This window comes from Sebastes fasciatus, chromosome 1 (genome assembly GCF_043250625.1).
Source record: "Sebastes fasciatus isolate fSebFas1 chromosome 1, fSebFas1.pri, whole genome shotgun sequence".
In the NCBI taxonomy this organism is placed as follows: Eukaryota; Metazoa; Chordata; class Actinopteri; order Perciformes; family Sebastidae; genus Sebastes; species Sebastes fasciatus.
This window is the reverse complement of record NC_133795.1, coordinates 18,099,661-18,117,077: the sequence shown is the minus strand read 5'-3', so window position 1 is coordinate 18,117,077 and position 17,417 is coordinate 18,099,661. Positions and strand designations below refer to the sequence as shown.

The window sequence follows — 17,417 nt, the reverse complement described above, 5'->3', positions numbered from 1 at the left end:
ATTAAAACCACACTTTTTTCTGTTTGCCTTGCCCCATCTGCTCCAATGACGGGTCATACTCTAAAGATATCGGTCACTCCAATGATTTATTTGGCATTTATCATCAGATGGCTGGAAATCAAATGAATGTAAACTATCCAAACAACCTCACTTTGGAGGTTCAGACCCCCAAAACACATTACACAAGATTGTACTCATCCGAAACAGGCTGCTGTTAAACTAAACCACTAGAGGTCAGCAACGCTGCACGAGCACATTCAGACGATGCAGAGCTGCAGATAACTCACTAATCTGTCAGCCTGCAGCTTCATCAGTCAACCAGCTGGGGCAGAAAAGTAAACAATGTTTGTACAACAATAAATTGTGCAAAGCTAATATTAATTTATTTTACTTTCTTTGCCCAGAAAAAAGTTCACTAGGTTTGTCATCATTCATAAACAACGTTATTTTGGCATTTTTTTATTGATAAAATAAACAATCACAGGATGAGTTCAACTAGATGTAAAACATAATTCAGCACCCCAAAGTGCAGTGGCATCCATATTAAAACAGACCCATATATATATATATATATATATATATATATATATATATTTATAGCTGAATGTTGTTTAGTTAAATGGATACAACAAATGGCTTAAAAATCAAAGATGTGAATACAAAAATATCCTACGATATAGATGGAAAAATAAAACTGAAGACAAATCCGCAGGCCAGGTCACCAGAAAACTGATGCTTCTGTCATTTGTTTAAAAAAGTGAAACAATTAATTACATGTGCTGGCAGGATAAATAGATCTCAAACAGTCTAGTCTGATTAGTCATAAATGAATAGAATAATCTATATTTTGATTCATTATTGCCTATATTTTATCCATCACATACAAATCCCACGCTGAATGTGTTGCTTCAAAACATTTTATAATGAGGTCAAAAGATAAAAAGGTATTCTGCAGTGTTTCTTGACTCCAGGAAAGACAAATAAGGCACAGGGAGATTTCTGTAACTCATTAACTATGTTAAATGTTCCGTTGCAGCAAGCAGGACTTTGGCCCATGCAGTCACCTCATCCGTCTACAGATCCTGCACAAAGCATGCAGAGGGATGCAGGCTTGAAGCCACTACTTCTATATACAGAAAAGCATCGTCACAGTAGCACGTTACTAGAGAAAAGCACAAGAATCCTACAGTATAGTGTGCACACTTCTAAATCTGATTTCACATAAGTACTTCTTTGCTAACAGTAGCAGTGTGAGACACACACAGTGATGTATATGTTTGCTTCACTGTGCCTGCAGAGCCTGGACGATGTTGATGCCCTGGCCGGTTGGCAGCGCCCAGCCGTCCTGGTGGGTCTGCAGCAGGCAGTACAGCTGCTTTAGGTGGGTCACTATGTTGTCTTTGATATCTGGGATAGAGATCTGCAGGCGAACGCTGCCGCTGTCGAAGGATCGCGTGTTGTCGCCAGAAAACATCTCGCATATCATGCGGGCTACCACTGGAATGATCTGCAGGAGAGAGGACAAGTATGAGTCAGAGACTACAGCTTATTGACTGATGAGGATGAGAAGAGAAATATGAGTTGTGAAAAAGGGTGTAAAGAGCTGCAGCTAGAGTTAATATTCAGCAGCTTTTATTTGCTTTAAATCAGGGGTGCTGAAACTTTGTCCCTTGGAGGGCCAAAACTAAAATGTAATGGTGGGTCACGGGCCAAAATCAAACACCTATTGTATTGTATTGTTAAAATGCAAAATGCTACCATCCCAAGTTCCCCTAATTGATGGACTTCCTGTCTCTACCTGCCGTGCTCAGATTATGAAAAATAATTAGGGATTCCTATATATTTAAAGCACATTTTACCTCAAAATGTATTTATTTTTTCGTTAGAAACATCTTAAGGGCCAAATCGAACCATATGGTGGGCCAACTTTGGGCGGTAAATAATAGAAAAAATATGTTTAACTAAGAATGGATTTTCTGCTTGTGTCTTTTATAAAAAATATTTTCATGCAAAATGTTTTTTCATGCAGTGAAATATTTTCATGCACATTACTATTGCTTATTGAATAGACTATTCTTTCTACTGCTGTAAAGAGAGATAAAGTTTGTTCATGCACGGTTTATGGCTACTGATTACTGGCCCGTTACTTCTTGTTCCTCACCTGAACCATGATAAGTTTCCTCTCTCTGGGCCTCCCATCAGGCCACTCCTCTCCAAAACACAGGTTGATTTCAAAGGTAGGAGGGATTGGTGTCTGGCCGCGCTGGTGGGCGATCACTCCTGCACACCATAACATTTATTATCATTAGAATTCCTTCTCAGAAAGAGAGAATAATTACATTTTTTAAGAGCTGCAAAGACCATAATGTAAATAAAATCTACATGTAACTCAAGTTGTTGTGAGAATCCTACTTACCACTGAGAAAGGACTCCAGGCAGAAGAGTTTGACCTTCCTCTGGCGCTCTATGAGATTCGGAGCAGTTGGATTCGGAGCGCAGGGACCGGACCAGTACACCTTGCACTGGCAGAGACGCACTGCATAGATGTCGTGACCGCTGACCTCCAGGATTAGGCCTCTGTCCATCACATCCAGCAGGCGGTTTGTGAAAATCCTCTGCTTGTCATTGGTGATGTGCTCCGTGGTCGGAAAGCGGAGCTGTTCCAGGTTCACAGGCCCGAACAGCTCCTCCTGGTTGACCATGGGGCCGAGGTCTCCGTAGAACAGCCTGCAGCCCTGCGGGTTGCTGACGTTCGCTGTGGGACACATCTCCTTACCTCTGTACCAGAACTGCACCTCCAGGTCGGTCACTGGGTCGGAGACAAATGCAGAAACCATGTTTGACATACAAGTTATGCTTCAATTTAAAACAGGGACAATTCACCCAAAAAGATAAACTTACAATTTCTCCCACTGCACCTGAAGTGCCACCCAATTAATTGATCCTTCTAACAAGTATTGGCTATAGGGCTGCACAATTGATCATTTTAATATGTTTTTCAATGAAAATGAGAATAATGATGTAAAAATGATCATTCGCTTTAATGTTGCAAAACATATCGCATTTGCAATATCAGTCATAATAATTGCAATACGATTTTTTTTAGAAATCGTGCAGCCCTAATTGGCTGTGTGGCATATTCCTCCATTGTTGTCCATAAAAAAAGGAGTTGTCGCTCAATACAAACAATAAGCCACATTGTTTCACTGACTGACATTACAATGAACATGTGCAGTGTAGTTTATTTGGAGTCAATCCCACATACACCGTCCTGCTGCTGTAGATACTCACCGAATTCCAGCTAAAAATAGTCCTCAACAAAGGCACTACTGTATTTACTCCTTTTTGGGTATTGTTTAATAAAAACTACAAGACCCAGCAATCTTAGGACATTTCATGGACTGGGCTGAGCTGTAGTATCCAACTAAATCTCTTTGAATCGACTAACTGCAGTCTGGGAAACAGGAAAACACATTTTTTTCGGTGGACTGTCTCTTCAATGAAATGCAGTGATCAGTGCGTGCTTACTCGGTAGGGAACTGATCCACATCTCTGGAGAGGCAAACAGGACGTCGGGTAGAGTAGGTTGCTGCATCGGTTGATCAGGCAGAGCAGCGGGAGGCATGTCACCCAGGGGTGAAGGGTGCATCTCCACATCCACAGGCTCCTCTTTAGGCCAGATTTTAAGAGGCTCCTCTTTGGGCCAGACCTCGTTTGAAGGGGGACAACTGGGAGGCTGCATAGAGGAGTCCGAGCTCATCGGAGACCACATGATGAGAGGAGAGGGACTGGTGCCTGAATGAGGAAAGAGAGAAGAATTAATTAACTGTTAACAGCAATTAACTTTGCTTTTTGGTGTAAGCCAGGTGTTACGTGCAGTGGTAGGGTGTTGTTTCATTTTCCTCTTCTCCTGAGTCCGTCAGGTGCTGCCCTTCCCCCCTTGTGCAGCTGTGAGGGATGAGTGTGCGTAGCTGCGGCTGATCAGTAATCAGGGTGAAGTTAAAAAGGCTGCGGAGGAGGTGACAGCGGTGCCAGTTCGGCTGTCCAGGGTTGTGCGGGTGTGGACAGATGTTGCGACGCTCCTCGCAAGAGGAGCTGTTATTCTATTTTGCTAGCTGTCTTATGTTGTCAGTAAACTTGTGTTTTAGTTAAGTACTTTAAGTTGTGTAGTGGTCAGTTTTGGTTCTGTAAGTAAATAAACATTCTTTGTTTGATCAACCTCTGTTATCCTAATTTCCTCTTTTCCACACGGTTTTACTTTTCATTGTTACTCCCCCCTCCCCCAGCCTTTACGTGAACCAGGAAATTAAAAAGTATATATATGCATGTAATGTAAGAGAAGTTATTTACCATTGGATGGGTATGGAGGGAGAGACTCTGGTGTATTTGGAAGATCTTCCTCTCCACCATCATCATCATGCGGAGTCCAAGAACCAGCATCTGAGGAGGCTGTAGGGGAAGTGTAAAGAAATAAAGTGAAACAGAGGAAAATTTGTAACTGAGGGCGAATAAAGCCAGCCAGCTCTTCCTTACCCTGGCTACTGAGGGGCTGTGGGATGTCGCAGACATCATAGATCTTCAAAGGGTTCATGGGGACCTCTTTGGTGCCGTCGTAGACCAGGTTGAATTCTCTGCTTTTGTTCAGGGCACATCGAAGCTGAGCTTTCCACTTGGCGGGATCAGGTTCATCAACTCCCTCCTGGAACTTCCCGGTCTCTACGGCCCACGCCTGGAGGAACGTTTAAACACAGAGGAGGTATCAATATCACAGTAACGTTTTTATATTTCTGCACAGGATCCACATATTTGTACTGTTTTGTTTTTTTAAATGTATTTGATGCACTATGTGGGATACCTTAAGAGATATCCAAGATAATGGACAATAGATTAATGTGCATGGTTAAGACCCATGGAATATATTTACAGTTATGCCAGTAGATGTAGAAAATGTCTCATCACCCCCCTAAAGATGTCCTTTCCTTTGAAATGTGTGTGTACAATGTCACCCAATTGATGTGCTCAATACCAACATGTTTTCCTGATGTTACACCAAAACACAATTTCACTTTTTCACTACCATTTAGTTTGGTGGTGATTGTACAGGGACAAAGAAGACGCAATGCACTCGTACAAGGAAAGAGTGCAAACGGACAAACCAACGCCGTTGAAAACACAACGGCCTTCGGCCTTGGCGAAGTTAATAAAACATCTCATAAAAAGTGTACTTTTGATGCCCGAGTTGGACGAATTAAGTTATTTGATGGTTTATTAGCTGTTTTTCTTAAATACATTACAGAAAATTATAAAATAAAGTGTCGATGCCTAAATTGTCCTCCAATTCTGGAAAGACCAACCACATCAGCTATTCTCAACCACTCAGAGGACCACCTAGTGGGCCGTGGAGGACCTGTCAAATGGTTAGATTAACCTCTTCAAAATCCGATGGCCGCTATTCTGTCTTTTAGAGGGTTGTAGCGGGCTCAGTTTTAAAGAGACCGGTATCATAGGAAACTAAAAAACCTAAAGAATCCATTGGTCCCAACCATGTCTTGCCGTCTTGTTGGGAAGAAGGCTAAATAATGCTCCAAATATACACTAAATTTTGGCGAGGAAAAACTGTCATGGCCATTTTTAGACGGGTCTCTTGACCCCTGACCTCAAGATATGTGAATGAAAATGGGTTCTATGGGTACCCACGAGTCTCCCCTTTACAGACATATGTCTCGGATGCAGTGACATAAAGTTGAGTGGTTTTTATAAACGAAAAAAATGTTGTTGGAGCTCAGTTTTTAATTTATTTGGGAAGGTGGTCCTCGGAAATCTTTTTAACAATCAGAAGTGGGCCTCAGGATACTGAAGGTCGAGAACCCCTGCACTACATGACCCCATGGCTATATCCTAATGCTAGAAGCCAGAGAGAGGACTTATGTAACTGGGTTGCAAAACCAGCTGTTGCTCCACAAAAGGCCTATTTAAAAAACAGGTATGAACCAGCTCAAACGTTCCTTTAACATGGAATAAATATGGACTAAAAACATGTGAGCGCCCAACTTCTTGCATGTGCAGCAGTGCCAACATCAGCCTCAGGAGGTAAACAAACATTGGATTCCTCTTTTAGCTGAACTTTTTAGTGTTGCAATGACATCTGTTAAGTGTTGGTTTAACCTTAAATATGGTGTCCTCGTCCTCGTGCTGGGGTGTGTGTCGTGTGGCGTGTTTCCATGGGATCCTGAAGCGCATGGCCTCCCGGTCGATCCAGCCCAGACCCGGGTACCTGCCGCTGTCCACCTGAGCCACCAGCCAGGGCTTCAGACGGACCCGTCGAGGGGTGATCGCCATCCTGCCTGGCTGACAACACAACAAACACAAACAAGTCAGTCTACTGTAGATACTGTTCCTCTTGACTCAGTGATGCAGCTCACAAATCCTGCGCGTCCGGATTCTCCAAACATTTTTAAACCAGCCTCTCTCTCTCTCTCTCTCTCTCTGACAGACTGGATGACCTTTAACTTATTTAACTTATTTGTTTTATAGCTGCAGCTGCTTGAAGGTTAGACTTTGTGTGAAGGGTCACTATATCTTTAAAACGTTAGAAATACAGTAGAATTGATCCAAAACTCAAATAAACAAAGCGACCAGACCTGATACTAAAGAAGGACACACATACCTGTGGTGAACCAGGAAGTAGGAGCGGCCTGCTCACCAGCAGCCGGAGACGAACCGGGTTTTCCTCCGGTAATCTCAACCTCTGCTGCAGAATCACTCTGAGAAAACAGACCACCGAGAACCACTGAGACGAAGCTGCGAGCGAATAACACCAGATTAATGTCTGAGGAGTCTGTAGAGCTGATGTTGTTCACTGATTCCCCTCCCCTCCTCTCCTCCTCCCTCCTCTCCTCACCGAAACTCAGGTACAGGCGTGACGTCACGCCGGTGACACACCTTTACTGAGCAGCTGAGGGGAGAGCTGCACGTGGACAGGACACTTTAGTTTTCCATCTGGACATTTCACTGGGATACTTTATTGATCCCCGGGGGGAAATTGAGTTTTGCTCCTGTTCTAGAATATAAATATAAATATATAAAAATAGAGAAATCATGAGAAAATATAAATAAGAAATATATATACATAATATATATATTTCTTATTTATATTTTCTCATGATTTCTCTATTTTTATATATAAATATAAATATATATATATATATATATATATATATATATATATATGTGTGTATATATATGTATATATATATGTGTGTATATGTATATATATACATATGTGTGTATATATATATATATATATATATATGTGTGTGTATATATATATATATATATGTTTATATATATATGTGTGTATATATATATGTATATTTATATATATATAATAACAGTGCAAATAATAATAATGCTGAAAAATAGGATCTAAGCAAATATTATAAATGCATGCATTTATAAAGATGCAAGAATAGTATAAAATAAGATATGTATATATTTACATATGTATATATATGTGTATATATGTGTATATTTGTATATATTTGCACATGTACGTATATATATGTTTATATATATATATATATATATATATATATAAAACAACAGTGCAAATAATAATGCTGAAAAAAAGCATCTAAGCAAATATTATAAATGCATAATTTATAAAGATGCAAGAATAGTGTAAAATAAGAATAATAGTTTAAATGTTCTGTATAAATAAATGCGGTGTTAATGCTGGAGTAAACCAGATTATTGCACAGCGGAATTATTGCACTAAATTATTGTACTGTTAAATCAGTATTGCACAGTTGAAGATATAATAAAATATCCGGGTTATAGCTCCTGATAGGGGTAAAAAAATAATATAAACAATAATACATAATAATAATAATGGTATATGTACCATTTTGATAGTAACATGGTACAGCATGGTATATTTAACATACTGTGGTATTTTTGACAATACCATGGTATATGTACCATATATACATTTTTATGTTTGTTATTTGCTTTGAAGAGTGTGATAAGAAGTTTTAGTTTAGTTTTAAGTGACCTACATCTAGACATGCATATCCATAAAGCCTCTAGGCTACTTTGTACACTTGCAGACATAATTTATGACTCAGCCGGCATGCAGAGCGGGAGTTTCCAAAGAAAACACTATGAAGTGAAACAAGACGGCGGACGGTTGATGATGATGATCCTCTCACTAATCATAATAATAATAATAGCAACCAAAACAGCCCGACAACAACAAGCCACTCCCTGAAACCACTCATGGCTCTGAGAGCGTGTGACCCACATCCAGTTGGGTTTCCTGGTTTCAGCATAATATCCATAATGAGTCCGTCGCCATGTGTGTGTGTGTGTGTGATGCTAATTATTTGCATTTTGTAGTAGATTGTTGTTTGAGCCTACAGTGGCTGCTGGGTGTGATGGGTTGTCTTCGGCCCAATAGGTCACAGTATAGTTCCAGCTGTAGCATCACAAAGGATCAAAGACCCCAATCATGTATGCAGTAGTCCCCAACATACTGTAGGCTACATTTATCATAAAGGGTACTGTAAAGGGGTCATCAAAGGGATAAAAAAGAATAGCCCATATCCCTGTTCGTTGTGGAATACTGAATACTCTTCTGTCTTCAGGACACTAAAAATGAGTCAAATGAAACGATCCTTGATGGCAAAACTCCCAGACCGTCCACATTAATGCCACAATCTGTGATGAGGGGTCGAGAGTGGACGTTAGTTTGATTTTAACTTGTCACAAAATGGTTGAGAAACAACTACCACAAAGTCATCAAAAAACTTGTGGGACTTTATGTGAATTTAGCCAGTCCCATTCAAGAGTGTACATATGCAACACACACACACACACACACACACACACTGTCATCACCCATAATAAACCGATGCACAAACACCTTGGATCATCTTATTATTCAAAATAAATATAATAAATAAAATAAAAGTTCTGACTGAACTATAAAGAATGAATGAAAACACAGTACTAATTCAAATCTATCACTTACTGAGCTCTCTACATTATTAATGCTGGAGAGGCTTCTTGCTTAACACTTTACAACAACATTTGTTTGGTGACACAAAGATACTTTCTTCTGTCATTTACCTCTAGAAATGTGCACATATAAAAACAAGTCTTTTTCTTTTTAAACATAAATTCTCTAGACAGCATCTTAAACTAATCTAATGTTGAACTTTAATTCAGAAAACCCCAGACTGCAGGCTGTCTACTGCTGTGGAAATGACAAGAAAAACATGTTTCTAAGCTCGTCAGGGTTGTAAAAAAAAAAGCTGCAACGGTTGTTAGCTTGTTGTATCCAGTTACTTTGCTTTTCAATTTGAAGTGCATCTTAAGTTAAATAAACAGTCAAAAAAATGAAAAGGATTCAGACTAGAGGCTGATTAAAGAAGAAAGGCACATGATTTTGATGAAGGTACTTTTATTGTTTATTCTATGCATTACTGTGAATCTACCTCAATGTAGGCAGAGCTTTGCATCTATTTCATTTAAAGTTATTAAAATTATAAAACAGCTTTGCTGTAAAGGCTTCACAAAAACATCTACATCTATGTAATGGCTCAGAAGAAGAGACATCTCAGGCAACTCTACTGTACGGTATATATCTCATCTTATCTCATCTCATCTTCAACCGCTTATCTGGGGTCGGGTCACGGGGGCAACAGCTCCAGCAAGGGACCCCAAACTTCCCTTTCCCAGGCCACATTGACCAGCTCTGACTTGGGGATCCCGAGGCGTTCCCAGGCCAGTGTGGAAATATAATCTCTCCACCTAGTCCTGGGTCTTCTCTGTGGCCTCCTCCTAGCTGGTCGTGCCTGGAACACTTCCCTAGGGAGGCGCCCAGGGGGCATCCTTACTAAATGCCCGAACCACCTCAGCTGGCTCCTTTCAATATATATAAAGTATATATGTATATAAAGGAAGTCAATGGGTGTCTGAATAGTAGGTTTTACCTAAACACATAAAGTTCAACATGTATTTAATGTCAAACAGCATGAGATGGCTAAATGAATGGAAATAATGGCACCTAATGCACATTGGAGGGAAATCATTTAGTGTGTCATTTCAGCTGTAGTCCAGCAGAGGATGCACCTGAGAACTGATTTTTAAAGTTTGTGTCCTTTCATTGAATGCAACTTTAATATTTGGGGGAGATGGAAAGCCTTCGCTGGCTCATGAATATGTGAGGAAAAACCAAAACAGTACAACCGACCGTGCTGCACTTTGACAATGACCCGGAGTTTAGTTCACACCCATTTGTCCTGATGATTTGTGGGTTATCGTGAACCCACATCTTCAGCTCTGGCACAGTTATACAGAAATGTATATTTCAGAGTCCATAAAGTTTGAGATATTATACTTTGGCCCTCATCTCTCCTTCGATTTTTTGGACAATGTGTGTGAGGTCCAAACTCTCTGTTAGTGTAGTCAGCAGCATGGCGTCGTTCTGAACCCCATCCATGAACTCTTCATAGGAAAGTTCACCTGGAAAAAACAAACACACTGAACTTAAATCCTTTCATGATGTTTACAGAGCTATTCAGTGAATAATTTGCCAGGGTTAAAGGTCCAGTGTGTAGGATTTAGGGGAATCTATAAGCAGAAATGGAATATAATATTCATAACTACGTTTTCATTAGTGTATAATCACCTGAAACTAAGAATCGTTGTGTTTCCGTTACCTTAGAATGAGTCCTTCATATCTACATCATGGATGTATAAAGAGAACTGGATACAGCGTTGTAGGCAGGCATTCCTATGAGAGTTGCTTAGTGGCGCATGAAGCCAAAATGGCTCGACTGCCGAGTGATAAAGTACCCGGATCATCCGGCGATCTTCCACATCCATTGGGCACATGGAGCAGGCGCAGTAGCGTTTCTTTTAACTCCACCTCCCAGCCTTCGCTCCAGCCTCGGTCTGGGTCTCATTCACATGAACGGAGGAAGGGAAATAACTCTGGATTCAGCTATTAGTGCATCTTACAACTTTTAGGACCTAACGATTTAAATAAAGGCTATTCAAGTGTTCGTACTGGGAAGTTGATTGACCTCAAAAACATTACAGTTACATACGTGTCTTTCCAAATGTAAGTCTATTGGAAAAAGTCTTTTTGGGCCCAATAGCATCACGTGACGGACACAGAAGTTGTAGTACCGCCATTTGGCCACAACGAAAATTTGCTTCTATGCCCGGTGCTCTTCCTGGGGGCTTGATCAACATAAGGAGCAGGTCCTCTTCACGGAGTCCGCCATGTTGCTCTGCCATGTTTCTACAGCAGCACAGAACGGACAAACCAAACACTGGCTCTAGAGAGAGCCTTTCACGTTCTTACGTTAGGGAATGCGATTGCAAAACCGTGGTACCACCAGCTGCCGTCTGACTTCCGTTGCTCCTAAAGTAGTGTTATTATGGTAAGGATGGCCTCTGAGCGAGGTGAACGGCGTTACCACGGTTTTGCACTCAGCAGCTCACGTTACCGCAGTCTTGAAAAGAGAGGAGTGAACGGAGGGGTACTCACCACTAGATGCCACCAAATCCTACACACTGTCCCTTTTTAGATATTCAGCTTTTTTCCATCTGGCCCCTTCCCAGCCCAGTCTGTATCCCCCCAGTGTCTCACCATCTCCATTGATGTCAATCTTGTCAAACACCATGTTGGCAAAGTCCTCTGCTGATATCACACAAGGAATCCCATTGATTGCACGGATGGACTAAACATGACACAAATAAAGGAGATCATGTTAAAAACTGACACATGTAACTGACACATGTAATTGTTGGTTTCTGTGTCATTCAGACCTGAGTGGTCTTTCTGAGCTGGTTGGTTCAGGACAGTACTTGTTTTTTTTCTTAAGTCACTAAGCCATGGGTCAAAGCTTTAACATGAAGGCTCATGTGCACCTTAATTATCTGCAGAAGCTCGTCACGGTCGATGTAGCCGCTCCCGTCAACATCATACAGTTTAAAGTACCAGCGGAGCTTCTGCTGCACTCCTCCCTTCAGCACCAGGCTCAGAGCGGCTACGTACTCCATGAAATCAATGAAGCCATCCTATGAAAGAAAAGGAAACACCATGTTGAGCATTGTCTTTAGCAGAGCAGTATGGCATTCAGTGTACGCCTCCTACATTGAAGTATGTGCAAAAAAACGGGCAAATTGTGGAATTAAGGCCCGTTGCCCACCATTATATAACTTCTTTAATGGTCCAGTATGTAACATCTCGGGGAATCTATTAGCAGAAATGGAATATAATTTTCATAACTATGTTTTCATTAGTGTATAATCACCTGAAACTAAGAATCGTTGTGTTCTCACTAACTTAGAATGAGCCCTTCATATCTACATAGGGAGCAGGTCCTCTGCACGGAGTCCGCCATGTTGCCCCGCCATGTTTCTACAGTAGCCCAGAACGGACAAACCAAACACTGGCTCTAGAGTGAGAACTGGATGCAGCGTTGGGGACGGGGCCCCGTTCATTCCTATGGAAGTGTCTCAACAGCGCATGAAGCCAAAGTGGCTGGACTTCCGACTGGAAAAGTATCCCAATCTTACGGCGATCTTCCGCATCCATTGGGCCAATGGCGCAGGCGTAGTAGCGTCTGCTCGGTCACATGGCTCGGTCACGGGGTCACAACGTCACGCTGTCGTCACGGCTTGCTAACACCGCCTCCCAGCCTTCGCTCCAGCCTCGGTCTGGGTCTCATTCACATGAACGGAGGAAGGGAAATAACTCTGGATTCAGCTATTAGTGCATCTTACAACTTTTAGGACCTAATGATTTAAATAAGGGCTATTAGAATGTTCGTACTGGGAAGTTGATTCACCTCAAAAAACATTATCCGCTGAGTTACAGACGTCTCTTTACCAATGTAAGTCTATGGGGAAAAGTCTTTTGGGACCCAATGGCATCGGAAGTTCTAGTACCGCCGTTTGGCCACTACGAAAATTGGGATCAACAACCGGCGCTCTTTCTGGGGGCTTGGGTAACGTGAGCTGCAGAGTGTAAAGCTGTGGTACCACCAGCCGCCGTCTGACTTCCGTTACTCCTAAAGTAGTGTTATTATGGTAAGGATGGCCTCTGAGTGAGGCAACGCCATTATCACGGTTTTGCACTCAGTGGCTCACGTTACCACAGTCTTGGAAAGAGAGGAGTGAGCGGAGGGGTACTCAGTTGGTTGCAATCTGCAACCACACCACTAGATGTCACCAAATCCAACACACTGTACCTTTAAATGTAATACTTTGCTACGCTGTTCAAAAGAGGATGCACCTGTCTTGTTTAAGGTTGTAGGTCAGTTGTGTAAGCAGGGTCGCTGGGATAAGCCCCCTCTCTAATAGACTAAGAGCTTCTCAGTCAGATTTGTATTAGCAGAAACAATCTAATGAAAACATGGGCAGCCACTGAAGGAAAACACATGCACTGTTTTTAAATAGTGAGATGAACCAGTTTCTTTGCTTATACAGTGTGCCATAGCGTATTAATAGACATGAAATAGTTGGTGGAAATGAAGCACATGCAAACATATATACATACATGCATTTTAAAATCCTTGTAGGTTCTCTGATGATGAGGATGATGATGATCGTTATAATCCTTATTAATGGTAATGGTAGTAGCAAATTATCAGTATTATTGATATATTATGAGTATGATTTGTATTATTCATATTAGCAGAATTATCATAAGTTATATACCTGCAAATAAAAATAAATGCAATGTGAACTGTACCATCACCATCTAAACATTTTACTGTCAATCCTATTCAGTAAAGATGAAAAGCAACTAATGATGAGTATACGTAGAGAAGAAGATTATAAATCGTCTTACATTATTCATATCAAACGTTGTAAACATGGTCCTAACGTAGGCGTTAGACGTATCCGACAGGTTCCTCAGGCCAAAGAACTGCTTGAACTCGTAAAAGGTGAGAAGTCCAGATGGGCACTCGGTCATGAATTTTCTGTACCAATGATGACTCTCACAAGCTTGTAGATCCTCCACAGTCAACCCAGTGCAGTTTCCCATGTCTAGATGTAGGAAATCCTGGAAAAAACCATCACCAGTATGCAGTATATCCACCGAGCATCCGGGCATGGCCAGTATGCAGACTGAAAACAAGCAGCAGGATGCGGTGTGTGTGTGTGTTCATCTCTCTGTGCGTCTGTGTGAAAGGCTCAGAATATGTAATCCACTTTGCTTGCCAGCAAAGACCCAACTAATAAGAGAGACCTAATTGAAGAAGTAAACCCCAGACACCAGCTGACCAACAATTAATATTCAAAATGTCTGACTGGCTATTATGAATCAAATATCAATTATTACTGCTCATTTACCCAATTTCTATAGGCATTTGTGTGCTTAATGAACTCTGAGGAATTTGTTGGGTAAATAAGTATATAATTTAAGGTCATTCATACAAGGTTTTATGTTTATTAAGAATTACTATTTATTTATATGAATAAGAAGGAAAAAAAAGTTTGCTATGAATTCTTGAGGAATTGTGATTGATTTATAATTTGTGTTTGGCTTAATGTTTGTTAAAAGCATGACAATAATGTTTGTCTTCCGGCCTACTTAATTGTTAATTTAATAAGATGAGTTGTTTCATCATAGATGTATGAAGAGAACTGGATACAGTGTTGGAGGCGAGGCCCCTTTCATTCCTATAAGAGTTGCTCAGTGGCGCGTGAAGCCAAAATGGCTCAACTTCCGACTGGAAAAGTACCCGGATCTTCCGGCGATCTTCCGCATCCATTGGGCCCATGGAGCAGGCGCAGTAGCGTCGGCTCGGTCACATGGCTCGGTCACGGGGTCACAGCTATCACGCTGTCGTCACGTTTTGCTAACTACCGTCTCATTCACATGGAAGGGAAATAACTCTGGATTCAGCTACTAGTGTGTTTTACAACTTTTAGGACCTAATGATTTAAATAAGGGCTATTCAAGTGTTCCTACTGGGAAGTTGATTTACCTTAAAAAAAAATTATCCGCTGAGTTACAGACGTCTCTTTAGGAAAAAGTATTTTTGGGCCCAATGGCATCACGTGACAGACACGGAAGTTGTAGTACCGCCGTTTGGCCACTATGACAATTGGCATCAACGACTGGCGCTCTTCCTGGGGGCTTGGTAAAAGTATGGGACAAAAGAAAAGTTTGACCAGATGGTGGCGCTATATATATAAGTCAAGAGTTTCTACAAGTCATCCTCTGGGGACCATGAATGAGTGAACCAATATTATTTACATTTAAGCAATAAAATTTCCACAACACTTTTAGTTTAGTTTATTTGAGAAGGAACAGTGCATTTTATTTTTCATCTGTAGTCCATGGCCAAGGTGTTACAAAAAGCTTTCTAAAATACATCAAAAACAAACAAAAACAGGTCATGCAGTTTAAAAGTCTTCGTGAAATACAGCAGGACGAAAACATAAAACAGGGCATGCAGTTTAAACGTTAGAAAAGGACACACAGTTGTTAGAAGCAGTTGTGACATTTATATGAAACAGCATGTCAGACAAGCAGGACGTATAGATAACAGCAGCAAAAAGAGAGTTTAGTGCTGACTTGTATGTAATAATCATCCATTGTTTACTGAAAGATCTGTAAGTGTTTAGTTGTCTGATGTTAACTGGAATTAACTTCCACTCTCTTGAACCTCTGACAGACCGGGCTGACTGTCTAATAGTCTAATCTCCTCTTATAGACCTCCTAGTGACGCGATTAGTATTGATTCTTCACTAAATCATAAATCAAAAAGTGAGACTGATTTTATGTGGATGTTCACTATTGGTCCTCTCCTCTCCTTCACTGGGTTAATGTCAATGTGCTGTCTTTGTCCCGCAGGTGAAAGGGGGCCATGAATGTGGTTTAATGCCATTCAGAGGGGCTTTGGAGTGAGGAAGTGTGGGCCGACCCTCAGTCAACACTGTGAGTGTGTTACTCTTCTATTACTGCAGATATTGACATGAACTCAACCTCACAGCGACGGGGTCATCGACACATCGGGGAAAAGAGAGAGTAAACTCTGAAGTACATATCGGTACATAAACAAGGAAGCCAACCATAAAATGCAGCATCAAACATTTTTTTTAAAAACTCAAAAGATATTCTAGCAGTCAAACATCAGTCTAAAGATATTTAGCCATTCATAAATGTTTATTCCTTAAGACTCTCACTGTAGTCTCCTAAGTGATCTCTCAGCTTACCCTAGTTCCACTGGAGGAGAAACAGACACTGTGTTGCTCTAGACCCTCTTAAAGCTCCTTCCTCTGCTGTCAGATCAGCTACTGAAAGAATTACAGTTTACAGTCCGATGAAAAATTACATATGAGACTGTCAGATTTTGTTGCAGCGAGATGTTACAGCATGTTAAAGGGTCAGTTCACCCAAATTATATTAAAAAATCTTACTTCGTAGTAGGCTATGTGGAAAAAAATGGTTGTATTCGCCTTGGTTTGAAATTTTTAGTTAACCACAAAAAGTTAATCTTGTCCCTGGACAGATGTTTTATAGTCACCCTATATATCAGAGTCAGGATCAGAATCACAAATACTTTATTGATTGCCGGGCAACATTACAGTTGCTCTTATATAAACATAAAGAAATGTAAGAAAATAGAAATAAAGGAGTATGTAACCTGTAAATGATGTACATCGCGCTACAATATATAATTCAATATATGTAGAGAAATATAAGTAAATAATACAAATGAGAATATTAGAAATATGTACAAATATTTGCATTAAAGCTTCAGTAGGCAGAAAAATTCCATAATAACCTTTCAGCATATTGTAATTCAAGTGTTCTGAGAGATAACTAGACTTCTGCACCTCCTCATGGCTCTGTTTTCAGGCTTTAAACAGTCTAGCCCGTGACGGGAGACTTTGGCCAATCACAGGTCATTTCAGAGAGAGAGAGCGTTCCTATTGGCTGTTCATTCAATGGACGCAGCTGTCAATCACTCGCAAAGTCCGATGAAACGGTCAAACTAGGCAGCTGTAAAATTAGAAATTTTGCTCCGGCTGGTGGCCGGTGCTTGGTATTTCCTCAACTGATCTCAACATGGCTGCCGGGTCACAAACTTTCTCATTTTACAGCTTTTTCTACCCGCTGCAGTTTTAAGATATGCAATATACTGTACAACATATAACCACTATGCAAATAAGTAAATACAAAATGCTGAGAAGTGGGATCTATTAAGTGTGTTAAATATAAATGCAAGAATGGTATAAATAAGAATATTTCTTGAAATGTACATTATAAATACAGTATTAGTGACAAAGTATTGCACAGTTGAATTATTGCACAAATTATTGTACAGTTGAGTTAAGTCAGTATTGTATAGAGCAGCTGACGTGTGAAATAAGTTCAGGAT

The 17,417-nt window shown here is 40.6% G+C and overlaps 2 protein-coding genes across 2 annotated transcripts; both read right to left on the bottom strand.

Annotated features, from left to right (window-relative positions):
• Positions 1–443: 443 nt before the first annotated feature.
• Positions 444–6,882, bottom strand: irf6 (interferon regulatory factor 6). The gene is made up of 8 exons (XM_074634791.1): positions 6,668–6,882; positions 6,166–6,348; positions 4,534–4,729; positions 4,351–4,449; positions 3,529–3,795; positions 2,417–2,809; positions 2,162–2,280; positions 444–1,507 (listed from the first exon to the last, which is right to left on the bottom strand). Exons 2-8 carry the CDS (start codon positions 6,337–6,339, stop codon positions 1,283–1,285), a joined length of 1,473 nt encoding a protein of 490 aa, XP_074490892.1. The 5' UTR covers positions 6,340–6,348; positions 6,668–6,882; the 3' UTR covers positions 444–1,282.
• A 2,594-nt stretch (positions 6,883–9,476) lies between these two features.
• On the bottom strand, positions 9,477–14,193 carry LOC141767481 (guanylyl cyclase-activating protein 1-like). The gene is made up of 4 exons (XM_074634818.1): positions 13,871–14,193; positions 11,944–12,093; positions 11,663–11,753; positions 9,477–10,527 (listed from the first exon to the last, which is right to left on the bottom strand). Exons 1-4 carry the CDS (start codon positions 14,135–14,137, stop codon positions 10,397–10,399), a joined length of 639 nt encoding a protein of 212 aa, XP_074490919.1. The 5' UTR covers positions 14,138–14,193; the 3' UTR covers positions 9,477–10,396.
• Between the last annotated feature and the right edge of the window lie 3,224 nt (positions 14,194–17,417).

Coding starts and splice junctions, on each gene's coding strand:
- LOC141767481 (XM_074634818.1), bottom strand. CDS start 14,137: ATGCCCGGATGCTCGGTGGATATACTGCATACTGGTGATGGTTTTTTC. Junction 11,754..11,943: donor AGCTTCTGCAGATAATTAAG/GTGCACATGAGC, acceptor TGTCATGTTTAG/TCCATCCGTGCAATCAATGG. Junction 10,528..11,662: donor GATTGACATCAATGGAGATG/GTGAGACACTGG, acceptor TGTTTTTTCCAG/GTGAACTTTCCTATGAAGAG.
- irf6 (XM_074634791.1), bottom strand. CDS start 6,339: ATGGCGATCACCCCTCGACGGGTCCGTCTGAAGCCCTGGCTGGTGGCT. Junction 2,810..3,528: donor GTGGATCAGTTCCCTACCGA/GTAAGCACGCAC, acceptor TCTCCGACCCAG/TGACCGACCTGGAGGTGCAG. Junction 1,508..2,161: donor GGAAACTTATCATGGTTCAG/GTGAGGAACAAG, acceptor TCTCTCCTGCAG/ATCATTCCAGTGGTAGCCCG.